The sequence below is a fragment of the Globicephala melas genome, chromosome 2 (assembly GCF_963455315.2).
Source record: "Globicephala melas chromosome 2, mGloMel1.2, whole genome shotgun sequence".
Classification (NCBI taxonomy): Eukaryota; Metazoa; Chordata; class Mammalia; order Artiodactyla; family Delphinidae; genus Globicephala; species Globicephala melas.
The window spans coordinates 70971715-70990149 of record NC_083315.2 but is presented as its reverse complement, the minus strand read 5'-3'; the positions used below and the strand labels follow the sequence as shown (position 1 = coordinate 70990149).

Genomic DNA, 18435 nt, shown 5'->3' with positions numbered 1-18435 from the left:
GGAAAAGCAACGCAAGGTCTTCTGAATAACGAAAAGCACACTTTTAAAAGGACCTGAACTTTGAAGCCTGTACATTAAAATTGATGTATCTTTGTTTCATACATCTTGCTGTTGACCAGCATGCTCTACTGATTATTGGGTGAAGGGGGAAAGACGACCAGATGTTCAGGGAGAAAGAGGATACAGCATTTTTTCTGTGGCCAGAGCGTGACATTGAGCTCTTGTGCCACTGGCTGTTTCCAGGCCAGGAGACGCGAGGTCGGGGGAGGAGTGAAGGTGAGTGGGGTGTTCAGCCAGTGCATGTTCCCACGTGACTCACCGCCAGGTAAAGTAGTGGGTCTCCCAGAGCCTTCTCAGACACACACACAATTCATGTCACGTGAGTTTACAGTGTGGCAAATTTACCTGATTAAATCTTTGAAAGAATTCTGTCATCTGTTCTTCATCCAGGCTTCCTAGATAGACATTCAGGTGCCTTCATATTTATTTTTTTGAGAGTATGACACATCTTTAAGAATTTTTCTATCAAACCGAAATAGCAATTAATAGATTCTGATCAAGGAGGAATGGATAGATATTCATATATATCTGTAGAATAAACCTGGAATGACATAAAGGAAAAAAAACAGAAATAGCAGTTAAAAGATTATCCCAGTGGTATTACTGTTCATTAGAAAATAAAGTGGTGGCGAGTGTGGGAAAACTTCCCCCAAGATGCTAACCGAGCATGCTCACACCTCGTCCCTCAGATGCTGCAGGAACATGCATTACTCCACGTCTGGATGCAGAGGCTGGTCCCTCCCCAGGTTGCTGGCATTACCATTTGGCAGTGCTTTCTCTCTGTCACCTGCTTTGTCCATTGACAGTTTCCCCAGAGTTTCCCCTGGGACCAGGCCAACCCAGGGGGAGCCAAGGCCAGCTGAACAGCTCTGGTCTCTTGGCAGTTCCAGTGGTTCTGAGAAGTTTCCCTTTTATTAGGACTAGTAAACGTGGTGGTCCTAAAGACAGCCCACCCATGGGTCCTCTGGAAGAGAACCTGACTAGGTTTGCAGACCGTTCAGGTCTTTGGGTACAGGCTAAGGTCTCCCCCCACGCACCACTCAACTCAGTATCAGCAGCAAACTGGTAGCGGCCAAACTGGCTACAAACAAAGGAGAAACAGAGCTGCCTATTCCACTCAGGCTTCCACCTGGCAGGAAAATGCTTCACTTGTGTTGTGGGAGTTCTCAGTGTTGTCCTCCATTTTTTTCCCTCAAGGACATTTAAATTATATGCAAATGTTCACACTTAAAAAAAATTATACCCAAAGAATTTTTTTTTTAATTTGTGATGTGATAAGACCTTGTTTTTAATAGTGAGCATCCTACAGGGCTTTCAGTAACACAGGAAAAAAGCATGATTCCTAACTGGAAAGACGGTGCCGTGAGTTGTAATCTGGTTTTTGTAGCCAGTTGTGAGAGAAACGACCATTGTGCTTATCAGTTCTCAGCAAGGCGGTCCCTCAAAGGAGATTTTCAAGGAGGGAGGTAGAAATCAGGGCAGTGACCCTTTGGCCATCTCCTATGGGTGCCTTTGACTCCTTCACTGTCAGGTCCATCAGGGGAAGGGGCCACAGGGATGTAATTCACAAAGAAAAAGGCCAGAAAGAGGACCACAGATGGAAGTGTTCTTCCTCTGCTAGACGCATGCCCAAGGACCTGTCTGGGAGGATGGGCCTGGTGGAGGCTGGGAAAGATACTGCAGGAAGGAGGCCAAAAGAGTGGGAGCAAAAGAAAAAGGAGTCTGTGCTAATTTTAGTCCATGCATTCTTTAAAAGGGTTTCACGTGAAACCATAACATGTCAGAGCTAAAGGACCAGGAGGGTTGAGTTTGCTCTTGAAATTACAAACAGAAAATGTTTGTTTGATACCTGGAGAAGAGCAGCAAATTCCCCAAAATCACGTGGCCAAAAGCGCAGAGCAGAGACTGAAACCCAGTTGTCTGTCTCCTGGTTGGGTGTCAAGGGAGTAGCTAGAAGCAGTACTGGCACTTGACACTTTATCTTTGATTTGTGTTTTTTATTTATATTGTAGGTTGTAGTCAGAAATGGCAGCTAGAATCTTTGTTAGAATTATGAGCGGAAAACAGGGTTCAGGCAGAGAAACAGACTAAAAGTCTGAACAACAGTTTTTCAAACCACAAAAAATATATGTAGTAATAGAAAGAAAAATGAAATTAATTCTAATAGTTATTGAGCATTTAGTATGAGTCAGTTATGCTCTGTGTATATTAATAATTTATTTATAACAGCCCTATCGGCTATGTAGGAGGGAAGGTAGTTTCAGAAAAGGAATGAATTGACACAAACGTTATGTTCTCAGAATGTTACCAAGTCCAGGCTCCTACTGCTTGCCACACAACAGGCCAGTAAATTGAGAGATGAGGTGTTGGGGTGGGGAATAGCGACTTTATTTGGAAAGACAGCAGACTGAGAAGATGATGGACTCATGTCCCAAAGAACCATCTTCCCTGAGTTAGGATTCAGCCTCCTTTAATACTAAAAGGGGAGGGGGTGTGGTTGGCTGCTGCAAACTTCTTGGTTCCGGGATCCTTTGTTCTTGCAGCTGTCCCAGTAGGTCTGGTCACAATGTTCCTATAAACCTCCAACCAGACACATGTTATTCTCTGTCCTGCAACTTTTTATCTCTATATGAATGGAAAAGTGTTATACCTTTAAAGGTCAGAGTCTTGACAATGGGCTAGCTTGTAAATTTCGCGCTACAGGCAACATTCTTATAGCAAAAGCAATAGAATACAGAGGTTAAAGTAAAAGAAACAGATCCAATATGGAGTCAGATTTGTTCCTATTACAAGAATCCCTGAAAGGCCAAAAGACAAAATAAAAATGAGGAAAGGCCTCCCCTTTTCTGTCCCCCTTTCCACCCTCCTTCCCCCTCTCTATCAGCACAACAGGAGTCTCAAATGCTCTCCCAAGAGTGGGAAGCAGGCAGCCAGGGAGTCAGCCCAAAGTGTGGCCTTTCCCAAGAGGGATCTTGCCAGACCTCTAACTTTTTAAAAGAGGAGCTCTGGAGAAGATCACCAAACAAGAAAAATACCAGCAAAGGGGTGCTTAGACTTTTCTCAAAGCTACCGAAAAGACAAGGCTAGAGTCTGCTAGACAGTCCTGGAAGGACAATTGCTGAGAGCTACAAGTGACCTGGCCAACGGTCTTTTCTAGTGGAGGGGACCAGGGAAAGAGCATTGTACAGGGGATGAGAAGGTGGATTCAGCTCTCAGAGGCTGCGGCTGACACCTTCATTAAGCAGGGAAGACTGTTAGTTTGCACATCTGTGACATTATTTTGTTAAGAGAGCCTCTTAGTAAAATGCTGCTGTGTTTTGCATCTGTATATGCATGAGTCAGTGTCAGAGACTATGAGTGCCAGTTGAGGGATACAGATAGAGCATACAATTAACAACCCACAGGAATCAGGAATGGAAAGTTACTGATGGGGACACTTACTCCATGCATCCCCCCTTCTCTTACTATGTAAATTGTTCTCTGGCTGAACTCCAGTACTCAGAGACTCATCTTAAATGGATACATTCTCTCAACAAACCTTTATCACATGGACTTTCCTACCTAACGTTGTGCTCCAGAGATGTAAGTTGGATGAACCACGGTCCATGCCCTGGAGGACATTGCAGGCTGGTAGGATTCAGCTGACTGGTGTGTCTGTTCTCCTGAGCCCAGACCAGCACTTCCCCCATGGTAGCCCATGCCACCTGCATCTTCCACCAGATCCTCGGTGATCTGAGCAAGGAAGGGCTGTCCATTTAGCAGCCCATTGAGTGAAAGCATTTCCTTCCATCCAGATGCCATGGACTCCAGATTCTTCCCCAGGGTCCCCTTGCAGCAGCTCCAACTTACTGTTCTTCTCCTCAATCTCCCAGCTACAGTGGGGTTTGTTCTATTAACAATTCCTGCATTTTAATTGTGATCCTTTTATTCAGGGAAGTCCTTCAAAGCCCAAGCCAATTCCATTTCTCTCCTTTTTTGCGCCGTGGTTAAGCACATGTCCTCCCTTCTCTCTCTGCCCTCACACCCCTCTCCCAGATTCCATTCTGTACGCTGGTGGGAGCTGAAGCCAATGGGAATTTGGACTTGGGTGCCGTGGCTTTTCACCAAGTCTCCTTGGCTTGGGGAGATCCCATTTTCTCAGGTTAGAAGTTGTATGGTATGAGGAAACATCAGCATTATGTCTCATTTCAGCAGGAGAGATAGAGTGGGCATTTAGTCTTAATGGTAAACCTGGCCCACAGAAAGGTACCAATCCTGCAGGTAGAAGGCAGATCTCATCATGGAACGCTGCCCAACTGCAGCATCTAAATGTTCGCCCTCCATTGCAGTCGGCTTTATTAATCCTTTTTCTTGGGAAACTCTCTCATACTTTTTAATCAGAGGAAATGTCTCTCAGAGATAAGGCTTCCTGCCACGTCCATTTTAAAGTCTAGAGATCTTATGGAAAGAAAAAGAAAAATTCATCAAAGGGCATTACAGCACTTGCCATTGCAGGAAAAATCTGTGGCTGTCAGAAATATTTCCAAGTTGAGTATGTATTTCGAACATGTGTTTAAAAAAAAAAACAACCAGCCAGGGCAGCGAAAGATATGGGAGAACCCTTTTCAATCAGTTCTAATGAGATATTCTTTCAGATCTATCCATGCTTAGAGTTAGCACTTAGTTTTGGGGAAATTCCATTTTTGTGCATTTTAAAATTGAGGAAATCAGAAACCTGCTGTGAAGTGGACTCATCCTTGGAACCCATAGCATAGCTGAGGCCCCCTGCACCTGCAGCAAGGGGCTGGAAGACATTGAGAGCCACCACGGGCCTCCATTTCCTCATCTGCAAAATGGGGAGGAGCTCCCTTTGGACTCAGAAACTCTGTGATTTCCCCAGTGCCTTAATCTGTTATATGCTTGACTTTCTTTTGCAGAACGAATTTCCAGAAAAGCTCTTAATTCAAGGTCATTGAATATACCTATCACAGCCCAATGCCATTTCTTGTGGCTTATGTATAACAGTTCCTTTTATGCTAGAGTGTCTTAAAATGAGTCATTTTATGTTTCAGTGAACAAATTTTGTATTTCACCACTGTCACAAGCTTCCCCGCCCCATAATGAGGAATCCAAAATTAATCTATTGGAACGGAATCCATATCTGTCCTAAATGCTCCTAGAGCAAGACTTTGTCCGAAATAGGAAAGAGATACTGCTTCTGTCTCAGAACATCTCAAATGCTGCTGTCATTCTTCAGTTCCACTAGATGTGCTCGGAAATGTTTTTCTGATAACATGGGTTATAAAAACAAAAGTAGGAATAGCCACATCTTGAACCAGGAGAGATGCCATAAAGAATAGGGAACTGGAAAAGCATTGTATCTGTGTATCCATCCCGTCTGATGGTTCATGTGGGCCCATTAGTGAGCCGACTTTGAGCCTCCAGCATGAAGTCGCTCCTCACTGATGCCCAACTTGGTGGCCTCATCTAGGAAGAACATATCATGATGGAGGCAGAGAAGTTTAGGTTTAGATCTGGTCTAGATTCTTCACGCTGCCACATGACCTTGGCCCAATACTCCACCTCCCTAAGCCTGAATGTTCCCATTATAAATATAAGGATAAAGATAACTACTATATACGATTTTTACTCTCTTTTTTGGTGAGGATTAAACAAGTTAATGCACGTGGAAGTGCCTAACAAAATACCTGCACATAGTAGGCGCTCTTAAAAACATATCGCTGTTGTACAACATTGGGAATGTACTTAATGCCACTGAATCGTATACTTAAAATTGGTTCAAAGGGTAAATTTTGTGTTATATATATTTTACCAACACACACAAACAAAAGTATTGCTGTACCTGACCATCATCTCTTAATGCCTGAAAGGTACCAGCCACATCTTCAGCATTCTGTGACCGAAGGGGCACTTAACCATACTGGCTTAGATTCACAGAGCAATATCGCTGGCGGGGACCTTGGCGGTCATCTAGTCTGACTACCCCGTATTGTGATGCTCTGTCCCACCCAGCCTGGGACCAGGGTCTTTACACTTGCCCACCTTCCCGAAAGTTGGTTCTTTTGTTGATGTTGATTCTTTTCAACATCCCAGGCGTTTGGCAGCAGAGCCTGATAGTATCTGTGCGGTGGCGGGGGGCGGGGGGAGCCAGTGTTCTTCCCCAGGTGGAGCCGTGCCTCAGGTTTCCAAGGGGTAAGCTCCACCTTGATGTCGCGTTGCCCCAATTTCTTCTCCACCACTGATGATCTCTGGTTGGCGTGTGACTCTCTGCTCAGCCACAGAAATGCAAATTCTGTTTTACTTTTGTTTTCACCCAAGAGCAATAAGGTTTTTCACATCTAATAGCCATCTTTTGTTTTCTCAACCCATTTTTCTGAGCCTTGAGTTGTGGGATAGTGTGCCACCACCCACTCTTTGGGTCTCAATTATTGATTATTTTGATTTGGGTTATTGATGCTAATGGAACCCTTCGAATGCATTTTATTCCCAGTGAATTGATGTGTTTTTAAAGATTCTGGTGTGGAAAAAGAGTCTGTCTTTGAATTTCCTGATTTGAACTTTGTAAGGAACCTCAATGCTGGCGGTTTTTATCTTTTAGAGAAGGGTGGGGGGAGGCAGCAGATGGAGAGGCATCCAGCCAGCTTCAGCCTTTCTACCCTGGGTGTGGTTTGTCGATAAAAATCCACGCACGGAGGAAGAGCCAGGTGACCAAGAAGTAAGTCATTTAGCAGAAAGCGCCCTTTGGGGATATGAATTGCATGTGATGCTGTTTTCTTTTGGTTATAGCAAGCGGATGAGACCCTGGATTTTGAAGAACAGATCTTGGAAGCTGCTAAATCCATTGCTGCTGCCACAAGTGCCCTGGTCAAATCGGCCTCGGCAGCCCAGAGGGAGCTGGTGGCCCAAGGAAAGGTGTGTAAACCCCACTGGCCAAGTGGTGGAAAGTTCACACAGCAAGAGCCTCTGAATACTAAGAAAAAGGCGATACCGCTTGTGTCCTGACCAAGGAAGCCGTGCCGCCCCTTCCCTCCCTGACTCGCCTGGCTTTGCCCATATCATTGGATACTCTGTTTGCTTCAGCCTGGCAGACAGAATGAAGGGTTTAGCTTCCAGGCCTGTCATCTGCTTCTTGTTAAGGAGAGCTTCCACTCCAGGCAGCCATCAGGGCCTGAACAAGACATTTATTTTCCCTGCCGTACATTAGGCTATTTAAAGCCGTAAACTCATATTTTCCTGGTGGATGGCTATATAAGCACCGTAGTCAGGGGCTTTATAATACCACGTCCAACTCCAGTGACGCCCTTCCTTTCCTTAGGACTGTTGAGCTGAATGCCGTCCAACTCTGCAGTTAGCATTTTCCTTAGCCCTTTGGACAAAAGGCCGGTCTGGTTTTAAAGCTGCGAGTTCTTCGACCTGCTTCATCTCCAGTCACCGATTCCATCTGCATTAGCGTGAAAGCCTAGTTCTTTTTCAGTGATCCAAAGGATTAATAGTACATTAGACTAATCCTGGATGTGAAAAGGCCTTCCAATTTAAAATACTCCTTGTGTCCTATTATTCCCATACAACATGGAACCACCACATCCAAGTTACATCTTGCAGAGAAGCCTCTCAGTCATAGAGGCACCACGGAAATCCTGCCAGCTTTGGGAAATTTGGTCACTGTAACTGTCAGTCACTTATATTTGATGTTAAAAGGCCTTTGCTCTCAGTGTACAGATGACGGATGTGATTGTGTCTTCTTGGTTGTTTTTGTTTTTATCATTTTTTTAATATATTTTATTTATTTTGTTGTGCTGGGTCTTAGTTGCATTGGCAGGCTCCTTAGTTGCAGCACATGGGCTCCTTAGTTGTGGCATATGAACTTTTAGTTGCAGCATGCATGTGGGATCTAGGTCCCTGACCAGGGATCAAACTGGGCCTCCTGCATTGTGATCGCGGAGCCTTAACCACTGCGCCACCAAGGAAGTCCCGTTGACCTAAGAACTTGTAATACAGACAGTTATGCGCAGCCGGTGGCCTTCCGTCTTCCTCCATGAAGTCTCTTGTGAGCTTAGCTGTGGCTTAATCCAACCTACGTCCACTGGTTCCTCTTTCTAAACCATTGTGTATCCAATATTGATGTATGTACATCTCCCCAACCAGCATGAATCTGTCCCTTTATGCTTCTCACTTATCCCCTGTAGATCTAGAAGAGTGCTGACCTCAGTCACCTAGGACTTGCTGACTAGTCGATACGTAAAGACCAAAAATGGATCATTGAGAAGAACATCCTACCTAAAACTTTTGGTTTATTTGCACATGGATTAAAGAGCCATCTACGTGCTGGACACATTGCTAGATACTAGAGAATCGAACTTGACTATGGCCCAGCCCCTTGTCCTCCAAGGAACTTATGCATTCAAGCATTTAAAAAGTTGGTGACGGAGGTGCAGCTGGACCTGGGGAACTATAGATGATATGCAGGACGTTGGGGCCTTACCTGACCTTCAGCATGCCCTGATGTGCTGACAGATCCCCACTTTCATATGCAAATTTAGATACTCATCTCTTACCTCTCCAGGCACCTCCCACATGTGTAAAGGTGTTTCCTCCTGTAGCTGCCTCTACATCTGGTCAGAAAATGTTTCGCTGTTGCAACAATTCCTAAACAGAAGCGGGGAACGTCTTACTTCCAGCTTCTTACTTCTCTTCCCACCCCTGAAAAAAATAGTCTGTATTTCCTTAAGGCGAGGATCTGTGCTCAATTGTACGGAGAGAGACCCACCCCCTTTTTTAACATCATCTGCCAGAAAGTCACAGCGTGGCTTCCAGGGTCAGGAATCAGGAGAGATTTAAGCTTCCCTCACCTCTTGAATGAAGAGACCTCAGGGGCTCCCATGTTGGAGATGGAGAAAGGTCAGCAGAGGAAATAGGCGTGTCAAGATAGCCCCATCCATCGTTCCTGAGCCATTTTCCCAGAAACACGGTACCTGGCAGTGAAATGGAGGTCGTTGAGAGCGTTTCTGGTCACCTCCTTGTGGCCCAGGTGGAAACCGGTCAGGACATGCAGTCTTGGAGCTGCTGGCGTCCTGCAGGGGAAAGGATGCTGCACTCTCCTGCCAGTGCTGTTGGCAAGAGTCCCAGGGAGGTGCTGCATGTCTGATGAGATGCTTTTCTCTCCAAATCCAGGGCAAGGTAGGGTTTGGGGGCTGCAGGTCACCCTGTGCCTTCCTGCTCTCATTGCTGCTTTTCATACTCCACTCTAGGTGGGCTCCATCCCCGCCAACGCCGCAGATGACGGACAATGGTCACAGGGCCTGATTTCTGCCGTGAGTTGCCCCCTCCTCCTTCCCCGTTGGCTTTTTGGATCCCCTGCAGGAGGTTTGGGCCTCAAGTCACTTCTCTGTTGACTGTCCCCAGGCCCGGATGGTGGCAGCTGCGACCAGCAGTCTCTGCGAGGCGGCTAATGCCTCTGTGCAGGGGCACGCCAGTGAGGAGAAGCTCATCTCATCCGCCAAGCAGGTTGCCGCGTCCACGGCTCAGCTGCTTGTGGCCTGCAAGGTGAAGGCTGATCAGGATTCGGAGGCCATGAGGCGGCTACAGGTAATGGTCACTGATGCTGGTGGGAAAACACTCCTGTTGGAGCGGGTAAGTGTTGCCAAAGGTGGCGGTCTCGCTTCCTTGGCATGACCCACCAGGCCTTCCATCAGCCAGCTCTGTCCCACGTTTCTCATTTCCTGCCACGTGCAGCCATGCATCCTACCCCTTCAACGCCACCAAACTGACGTGCTCCACGCGTGCCTCCTGGTCTCATGCCTTGGGGTCCACCCCGCACCAGCCCAACCTTGGTGAGCTCCTACTCATCCATCATGACTCATCTCCAAAGTCACCTCTTCTGGGAAGCCCTCCTTGAATCCCAGACCTTGGGCAGTCAGTCCCTCTTCTGCCCTGCCATAGCCTTTGGACAGACCAGTCTTGCAGTTCCTGTCACCCAGTACCACCACATTTATCTTTAGTCCGCCTTTGACAAGGCTGTGAGCTTCTTAGGTGCAGGTACCAGATCTTTATCTTTGTGTCTCTCACTCCTAAGATGGTACCTGTTTCAGTGGAGGCTCTCATTCAGTGTTTGCTTAAGGAGGGAGCAAAAGGACTGAGGAATTTATATGAGATGCTGCTAAGGTTTCCCAGAGCCCAGAGAACACACTTATGAAGGTGTCACTTGAGTTCTGCCCAGTGGATCTCAGTTTTCCTGATTGTGTATTTTAAGCACAGTGAAAGAAATGTTGGAATGAAAAAGATCACATAGCTTCACCATCTTCACATGTCCAGTGCTATTTTTTTCTCTTCCTGTTTTTATCTTACACAAAATACTTTTGTCTAGTTGTCATCCTAACAGAGACATTCTGCATTTTTTTCACTTCACGTTTTATCATACTTTTTTTTTTCCTTGAAGAAAAGTCTTCCTAATGGCCCTGTGCAAAGCTCAGTGGTTCTTGCTTCATAGGTCTCATTTTTAATGATTGCATGATATTATATCAACTGATTATGCCAGAATTTCTCTATACGTTGGACATATTTGTTTCCAATTTTCTAGATGTTTGTTACTCTAATAAATGTAATGCAGATTGTTTATGTTGCTAAAAATGTTTATGTAAGATTATAAATGGCAGTAATATTTGAACAATCCCACTGAAACTCGGGACTCTCGTCGTATTTCCTAAGTTGTAAAGTGCATGGCCGTTGTTCGGTCTTCCTGTGTGTGTCTCTCTCTGACCCACCTCCCTCACCTTCATTTTCCTCCTGGCATAAACCCAGGGGAAAACGGGGAGCTGCGTGTTTGTGAATGTGCGATTCATGGATTTGGGCGACACTCCTTTGGAAAACATCCTGAGTTAAGAGAGACGTGGGTTCAAGACCTGCCTCTACTATGTACAAAGTGCATAATCTTATACAAGTCATTCCAAACCTTTCAGGCCTTAGTTGCCATGTCTGTAAAATGAGGATAGAGATGCCTGCACTGGCTCTTATGAGGGTCAGAAATGTGAAAGTGCTTTTGTAAGTCCTAAGGATTTACACAGATACAACCCAGCATCACTCTTATTATCATCATTACTGATTTATGTGGGTGCTGCAATGTTGTGTGAATCCCTTACAATGACCCAGAGGTTCTCTGGGGCTACACAGGCCTATGTTCAAATCGCAGCTCTATAACTTACCAGCTGCAGGATCTTAGATTAGTTATTCAACCTCACTTTCTACGTAGAAAAGTGGGCTAATGATTTCTGACCTCATAAAACTGTTTTGAGAGTAAGCACATGATGAGAATAAGCATATGACGTCAAGTGCTAATGGGCCTCCCCTTCCCTTCTTGCGTGAGCCCTCGTGGTCCCCCTTGGCCGCTTTAGATCACCAACCAGATGAGCCAGTTAACTTTGAATGAGAAAACTCTCAACTTTCTGATGGCTCACCCCCAAGACCAAGTCCTTGACTCTCAGGGGGCTGGGCAAGGACTATGGGAGATTTAACGAAGCCGTGACCACCGTGAAAAGGAAATTCCAGACCTCAGGTGGCAGAGGTCAAGTCCCCTAGGCCATGCTTTTTGAGCATTAAGAGTAAACCAGTGGGGGCTGTAGCCCTTGCTGAAGATCTAGGCTGCACATGGACAAGCTCTTCTGCAGTGTGTCTGGCACTCGCCCCATCCTTGACCGTGCGGCATGAAGCCAACTGTGACTCTAAAAGCACATCCGTAAAGGCCCTAGTTACTGTGGGGCTCCCATTCCTTCTGTGGAGGGGTATGTTGTGCTTTCATAGCCCTTAATTCCCTCTGAAAGCGTTCAGTGAGCCCCCAGCCCTGGGCAGCCACTGTGCCCGGTGCTGGGGATGCAGAGATTGAAATCCCAGCCCCTGCCTTCAAGTTGTTCACTGTCCAGGAGGAAGAGAGGCAACCAGAAGTGTGGTGAGGGCTGCAAAGAAGCCAGCAGGGAGCTTTCCAGGAGCACTTGGGAGGGTGTGGGTAAGGCTAAGATGGACAGAAAAAGTGATCTCTGAGCCAAGTCCTCAAGTATGCCTCAGTGGGATGGGGCAAGGGGAGGTGGCTTTCTAACCAAGGGTGCAGCCCCTGAGCAAGTTTCTGTTAACACACATATCATAGTGCTATAATCATGTATTCACATAATTGTAATTCCCCTGAGAAGTGCGTGTTCCCTGGGAGCCAGGAAATGTGTCTCATTAACCTGTGAATGAGCTAAGGTTAGGTAGGTGCCAGTGTTGGTAGAATCAATGGATGGATGGACAAATGGATACTACCTAGAGAGAAATTCTGTGTGACATACCATTGGATGATAAATCAATTCATAGTCTCATGAACTGTGCCTCCACGTCTGTCTTGCTGAATCCAAATGGCTGTTTCCAATGATACAATGTGTGTTTTGTCCCCTCTCCAGGCAGCAGGAAATGCTGTGAAAAGAGCCTCAGACAATCTTGTGCGTGCAGCCCAGAAGGCAGCATTTGGCAAAGCTGACGATGATGATGTGGTAGTGAAAACAAAGTTTGTAGGGGGCATTGCTCAGGTGTGTGATTAAATCCAGACAGCGTTTACTCCCCAGATGAGCACTGTGTGAAAACAGAGACCCAAAATAACAGTGGCTTAAACAAGATGGAAGTCTATTTCTCCCTGGTCAGACAGGCTTGGGTGTAAGCAGTCTAGGGATGGTGTGGCGGCTTCTTGGTGACTGAGACCCAGACTCCAGCTGCCTACCGCTCCACCGTCCCTGAGATGTTGCCTTGGCAACATCTTGGTCTAAGATGGCTTGATAACCACCTCAGTCTTCCAGCCAGCATGAAGACGGAAAGTTAGGGCGGGCGTGACTCTGAAGTCGTCTGCATCACTTGCTCTCACACGCCATGGGTCAGAGCTTCATCACATGGCCAGCCTAGCTGCAAAGGAGGCAGGGAAATGGAGTATTCTTTTCTGAGTAGCAGTGTACCTACCTAAAAATCAGGGATTCTGTTACAGAAAAGGGAGAGAAGAGAATTGGAGGACGGCAATATTATCATTTAAATAAAATGATGCATTTGGAGCTGCTACTCACTCCAGATTTTTGGCCCTAGAGAAAGAATGAACGATGACCCTCTCCCAGAAGTTTTACATGTGTGGATGAGAATCTGACTTACGCAGGCCTGCATTCTTGTGCATGAGAGTGGGGTGGAAAGGTCAGGAAACCACGCTTGCATTTTGGGATGTGTTCATGTAAATCCTTTATATGAGATTGGTTTTCCACCAGGAGCACTGAAGCCCTGTGGCTGAACTTACTCATTCCCATGCCTTCCTTAGCTCTTCCTGAACCACTCTCTGTGTTTGGAAATACCCAGGATGCATTTTTACCAGAATCTGCTTCTTGATACACTAGTTCCATAAGAAGTTCCATGAAGAAGGGTCTCTGATCAAACAGTTCTGGGAATCACTGACTTCTGTACTCCCTCCTCAGATATCACGATGCTCGTTAGTCTAGCAAGGCTCTGAAAAGACCTTTGCTTTTCAGAAATCTATTTGACTTCCTTGAGCACAGACTTCCCCTTTCCTCTTTATACCTATTAACTAATATTCCTCAGATCACATCTTAGAAGCATGAAATAAATATATGAAAGCCATCTAGTAGTTAAGGACTCCAGCTTTAGCTTCGAAAATACCTGGGCCGGGTCCTGCTCCACCAGATGGGTCCCTTCAGGAAAGCGGACCCACATCTCTGAGATTCAGCTTTCTCATTGGAAAAATGGGACATTCAATAGGCCATACTTCACAGTGTTGCCATGAAGATGATGGGACATTCCGTGTAAAGTGCTTACACCAGAGCCTGCTGCATCATAGGGACACAGTATATATTTGCTGTTAAATCAGTGGCCGGAAGTCAGCTTACTGTCTTGGATCGTTGGTCTCAAAACCCGAACTGTGGCACAGAGGCTGGTCTCCAGAGCTAAGAATACTTAGTCCCGGGACATGGCTGTGTCCCACTGTAGCAGAGGCTGTGGGAGCTCATGAGGCAAGCAGTGGAGGGGAGGGCAGTTTCCTAAAAAGTTTCAGATCTATCCAGCTTGTTGCTTTGCTTCTAGATCATCGCCGCCCAGGAGGAAATGCTGAAGAAAGAGCGAGAACTGGAAGAAGCAAGGAAAAAACTAGCCCAGATCCGCCAACAGCAGTATAAATTCCTACCCACCGAGCTGAGGGAGGACGAAGGCTAAGGCCAGAACCAAGAGGGCGCAGCCAAGGGGCCGGCCGCGCGAGAACTGGATGGACAGCGGTCCTGAGGGGCCGGGCACCACCCTGGAACTGCCCCCCTCCCCCTGGGGTGAGCCGGGAGCCCTGAGCTCTCCTGCGCGCTCCCCTGTCCTGTCGGGCACCAGCTGCATGATGGTGATGTCACGCGGTACAGTGTGTTCCACCCACAGCTCCTCTGCCATCTCCCCCAACCCCGCCTCACTGTATCTCAGGAGAGAGGGGCGCGGGTTCACGGACTGGTACCAAAAAGGAGGAGTCAGTATTACATCGTCCTCAGACACTCGCGCTTCTGTTGGTCCTTCTCTGGGGCTGCTGTGAAATCTGAATAGGAAAGAAAAAAAAAAAGGAAAACCAAACAGCTCGGGGGAAATCCTTGATGCCATAGCTACTCAAAGATACTCTTCTCTCTCTCAGGAGAAGATGGACGTTGGAGTTGGACACGGTTAGTAAAGGCCAGAAACATAAACCAGTGTGGACTCCAGGAGGGCAACTCGGGTCCTCCTGCCGTGTCTCAAGCACTGGCTCGCCCAGAGGGTGAAGAATTCCTGCCCCTGTTTGCACGCTCTCTTGCCTCAGTGTGTAAGCTCCTTGTACAATCTAGACCCAACTTGTATTCTGTGACCCAGAAAATCGAATGATTTTTTTTTTTCCCTCCATAATCCAAAGGGGCAGAGGTATGGGGGACTGGCAGGGCTCAGTGAGCAGGGGCTGTAATAAAATGTGTGGGCTCCTTACTCTGTAGAGGCTGTTTGAGTTCATACAAATTCATCCCCACAAACCCAGGTCCCCCAGGTGACAGTCAGTACAACAGCCCGCCTTAGGCATTCGAAGTGGGGATTCAGCTCCAATAAAGCAAGTCCTTGGTGACTTCGTCTTTAGGTTCCGCGTCAGCTTCTCTGCTCTCAAAATGATCACAATTCAAGATCCTGTTAAAAAACCTGTCATCCATCCTCCAACCCGTGGTGGATGTTTTCTCTCTGTCCTAATTGTCTCAAAATCTAGATGCGTTTTAACATCATTACAAACCTTTAACAAGATAGTTTTGCTCATTAGCCCATCTTAAAGGTGAAGACATGTCGTATGTTCAGAGTCTGTCTTCTGTAGGCTACGGTTGGAGAATTACAGTTCGAGAGTTTCCCCCCTCCTCTCCTTTCTCTTTTCGGAGCCCTCTCCTTAGAAGGGCAGTTTAAGATGTTGCATTTAACTTTAATCTGAACCTTTCCCCAAGACAGTACGTGAAGGATGAATGGCTTGTCGGATAGATCCTAACGCCAGGTAGCAATTGTCTTTGAAAAACAATTCATCGGGGGAAGACGATGGTGACAGAGGTACATGGTTTTTTAAAGCTGCTAACTGTTGAAGAACTGCACTTCCCCGCAGCAATGTGCTATCACATCTCGTATTTCATTCACAGTATAGTTTGAATATTCCACCCACAGGAAAAGTTGATGCTTTGGTCCACAAAAAGTATCACCTGTAGACCTTGCCCCACGGTCCTGCTTTAACAGACTGTGGCCCATGCCGTGGTTTTAAAATATAATTAAACATTGGACAGCTTCTCATATTTATAAGAGACTTGTAAGTGTTCCACATAGTAGAATTTTTTCCCAGACAAGTTGGAAGTTACAGGAAATACAGTGTAAATGAGAAGCAGGTGGAGAGAGTATGTAGAGAGTTGGGGATGATGGCATCGACTCAAGAGGAGAGAGCTGGCGGGGCCCTAGCACCTAATGGGAGAAACTAACACACTCTTGACTCGCCCTCTTCCACTGTAGCTAGTACAACTTTTCACTGCTGTCCTGGGCTGCACCCCCTTGGATCTTAGCCCGGGGACTGGGGGCTCTCTCCAAGGGACACTTTGCAGACGGGCACAGGATGCTTTCTGAGACTAAGAATCTGACCCAGAGGCTCAGAGTCCAGCTGTGTTAATGGCCTCATGTAGCAGGCCTCTGGGGTGCTCCTCCACGGCCCACCCTCGCCCCCTTTTCTTCCAGGCTGTGTGATTGCTTCTCCCCTTCCAGCTGTCCCCTGTCATAGCCTGGCATCCCAGGAGCCAGGCAGGGCCAAGCAGTGAGTTCTCTGTCCCTGCCTCAGAGTCGTTTAAAACTTCCACTGCGGGGCTTCCGTGGTGGCGCAGTGGTTGAGAGTCCGCCTGCCGATGCAGGGGACGCGGGTTCATGCCCCGGTCCGGGAGGATCCCACATGCCGCAGAGCGGCTGGGCCCGTGAGCCATGGCCGCTGAGCCTGCGCGTCCGGAGCCTGCGCTCCGCAACGGGAGAGGCCACAGCAGTGAGAGGCCCGCGTACTGCAAAAAAAAAAAAAAAACTTCCACTGCATTTGATACCAGAAAAAGCCTCCAGAGACAAGCGAAATGGAAAGGCCTTTAAAGAACAGGTATGGAACAGAGTTGGTATTTGTAGGACCTGTATAAATATTCTCCCGTCTGGCGTGTTCTGCTGCTGTGAGCTTTGGTGAAACTGGTTCCCATTTACCATCTGGTGTGGTGTGCGTTTTCGTCTGTCCCTTCCCCATCCACCCTCCGTCACATACGTGCGTGGCCTCGTGACTGGCTTGGTCTCTCCTCCTTTCATGAAATGGGGGAAAGGCTGTGCTTTAGGTGTAATTTAATAAGCACTCCTGTAGGTGTCCCCAGATGGCAATGAGGGGGTGCTTCTGGTTTTTCTTCAAAGGGAAATACGAGGTATGAATCGGTTTGGGGTGTTTCGGAGCATCTAATAAGCGAGTGGGTTCAGGGTAAAAATGATCCCAGGCCTGGAGCACAGAAATGCCTCTCTGTGTGAAGGGGGAGCAGGTGTGTGGGTGTGTGTCTCATGAGAGGAGATGACAGGAAGCCCTGAGCTGATCTTTGTGCCCAGAAATTGTTGTCTCTGAAGATCAAAAAAGGAACCTGAACTGGGCTTCAGAACTGCCCAGTCATCTGGGAGTTTGGGCTTTGCTTGGTTCTGCCTTTCAGAAAAAGTCTTTGGGTAAGGATGCGAAAGCCATATTCAGCGGAATAAGCAGCTCCTGTTTAAATTGCTGGCATCCAGTCAGGTGTGGGCCTGGTGATCAGCGCCAGCGGGTACCTCAGGTCCTGGGCGGCCCTCCAGGCAGGCGTTATGGGCCCCCCAGGCCACCTAGAGGGTAGCCGCGTGGTTAACAGGTGAGCCCTGTGTGCTTTATCGTGGAAAACTCCTTAGGGCTTCCCATAGGCTCTCCCTGCTTGCGTTCTGGGTGTGTTGTCAGTGAGTTTAACTTATCAAAATATTATAACCAAAATTCACCCGAGAGAGTAAACCCTACCACCCACATGATCCTGAGGCCACAGCCTCATGCGGAAGCCAAGCAGCAGGGTGACGTGGTGAGCAAGCCTGCTCCCTCCGTGGCCGTGAACGCCCAGACCTTCCCCGGCACTGAGGTTCTGGGCTCTGGCCTGGGGATTCTGGTCTTCAGCCCCCAGCACAGGCTATCGGTGTGTTTGGCTCTCAGACCCTGGAGGAAGCTTCCCTCTGCTGACTGAGGTGACGGCCACCCCTGAGAGCCTTGTGGGAGCCCAAGGAATTGGGGGATGTTCACTTCAGGCTCAGAGGCAGTAGAGTCCAGAAACCCAGAGGTTGTGAGAGCTATGCCGGCAGCCCAGGTTCCACGTTGGCACGGCCTCCTCAGGGGCTGGTCTCTGGGGGGAAGACATCTTCCCCCCCCCCACAGGGTCCCCAAGTGCCAAGTTTAAACATCCCTGAGACGACTGCTCCGTCCTTCCGAGTGTCTGCTCGGCATGATACGTTTATGGGCATTAGGAACAGGCATGTGGCAGAGCTTCTGTGGACTAACTGAAAAAACAAACCCTACAGAGAGACGTTGCTTTTCTGTAAAAGAGGTTTGGCTTTGCCTTCCTCGGAGCCCGCCTCCCAGCCCTCCACAGACATCCTTGTGTCAGTCACCCCGTAGGCATCTCCTGGTTCCACAAAGCATGCAGCTGGGTTTCCCTCGGCCGCCTTCTCCCCAAGCTGCAAAATCCAGTAGGAAAGGGGATAGTGAAGTTCTGCCCCAGGTCGTAATGTCTTTATGGTCGCATAAATTATTATTATTTTTTATTCACCAGAAATAAATTTGTAAAG

General features: G+C 47.5%; 1 protein-coding gene across 3 annotated transcripts in view; it reads left to right on the top strand.

The window, feature by feature from the left end:
- Positions 1–15051, top strand: part of TLN2 (talin 2) — a 446754-nt gene extending 431703 nt beyond the window's left edge. For all 3 annotated transcript variants that reach the window (XM_060294173.1, XM_060294172.1, XM_030878890.2), the window contains 5 exons: positions 6847–6972; positions 9309–9371; positions 9463–9645; positions 12486–12611; positions 14152–15051. In XM_060294173.1, coding sequence (XP_060150156.1) covers positions 6847–6972; positions 9309–9371; positions 9463–9645; positions 12486–12611; positions 14152–14280 — 627 coding nt within the window. In that variant the 3' untranslated portion in view covers positions 14281–15051. The remainder of the gene's footprint in view (positions 1–6846; positions 6973–9308; positions 9372–9462; positions 9646–12485; positions 12612–14151) is intronic.
- Positions 15052–18435: the final 3384 nt, after the last annotated feature.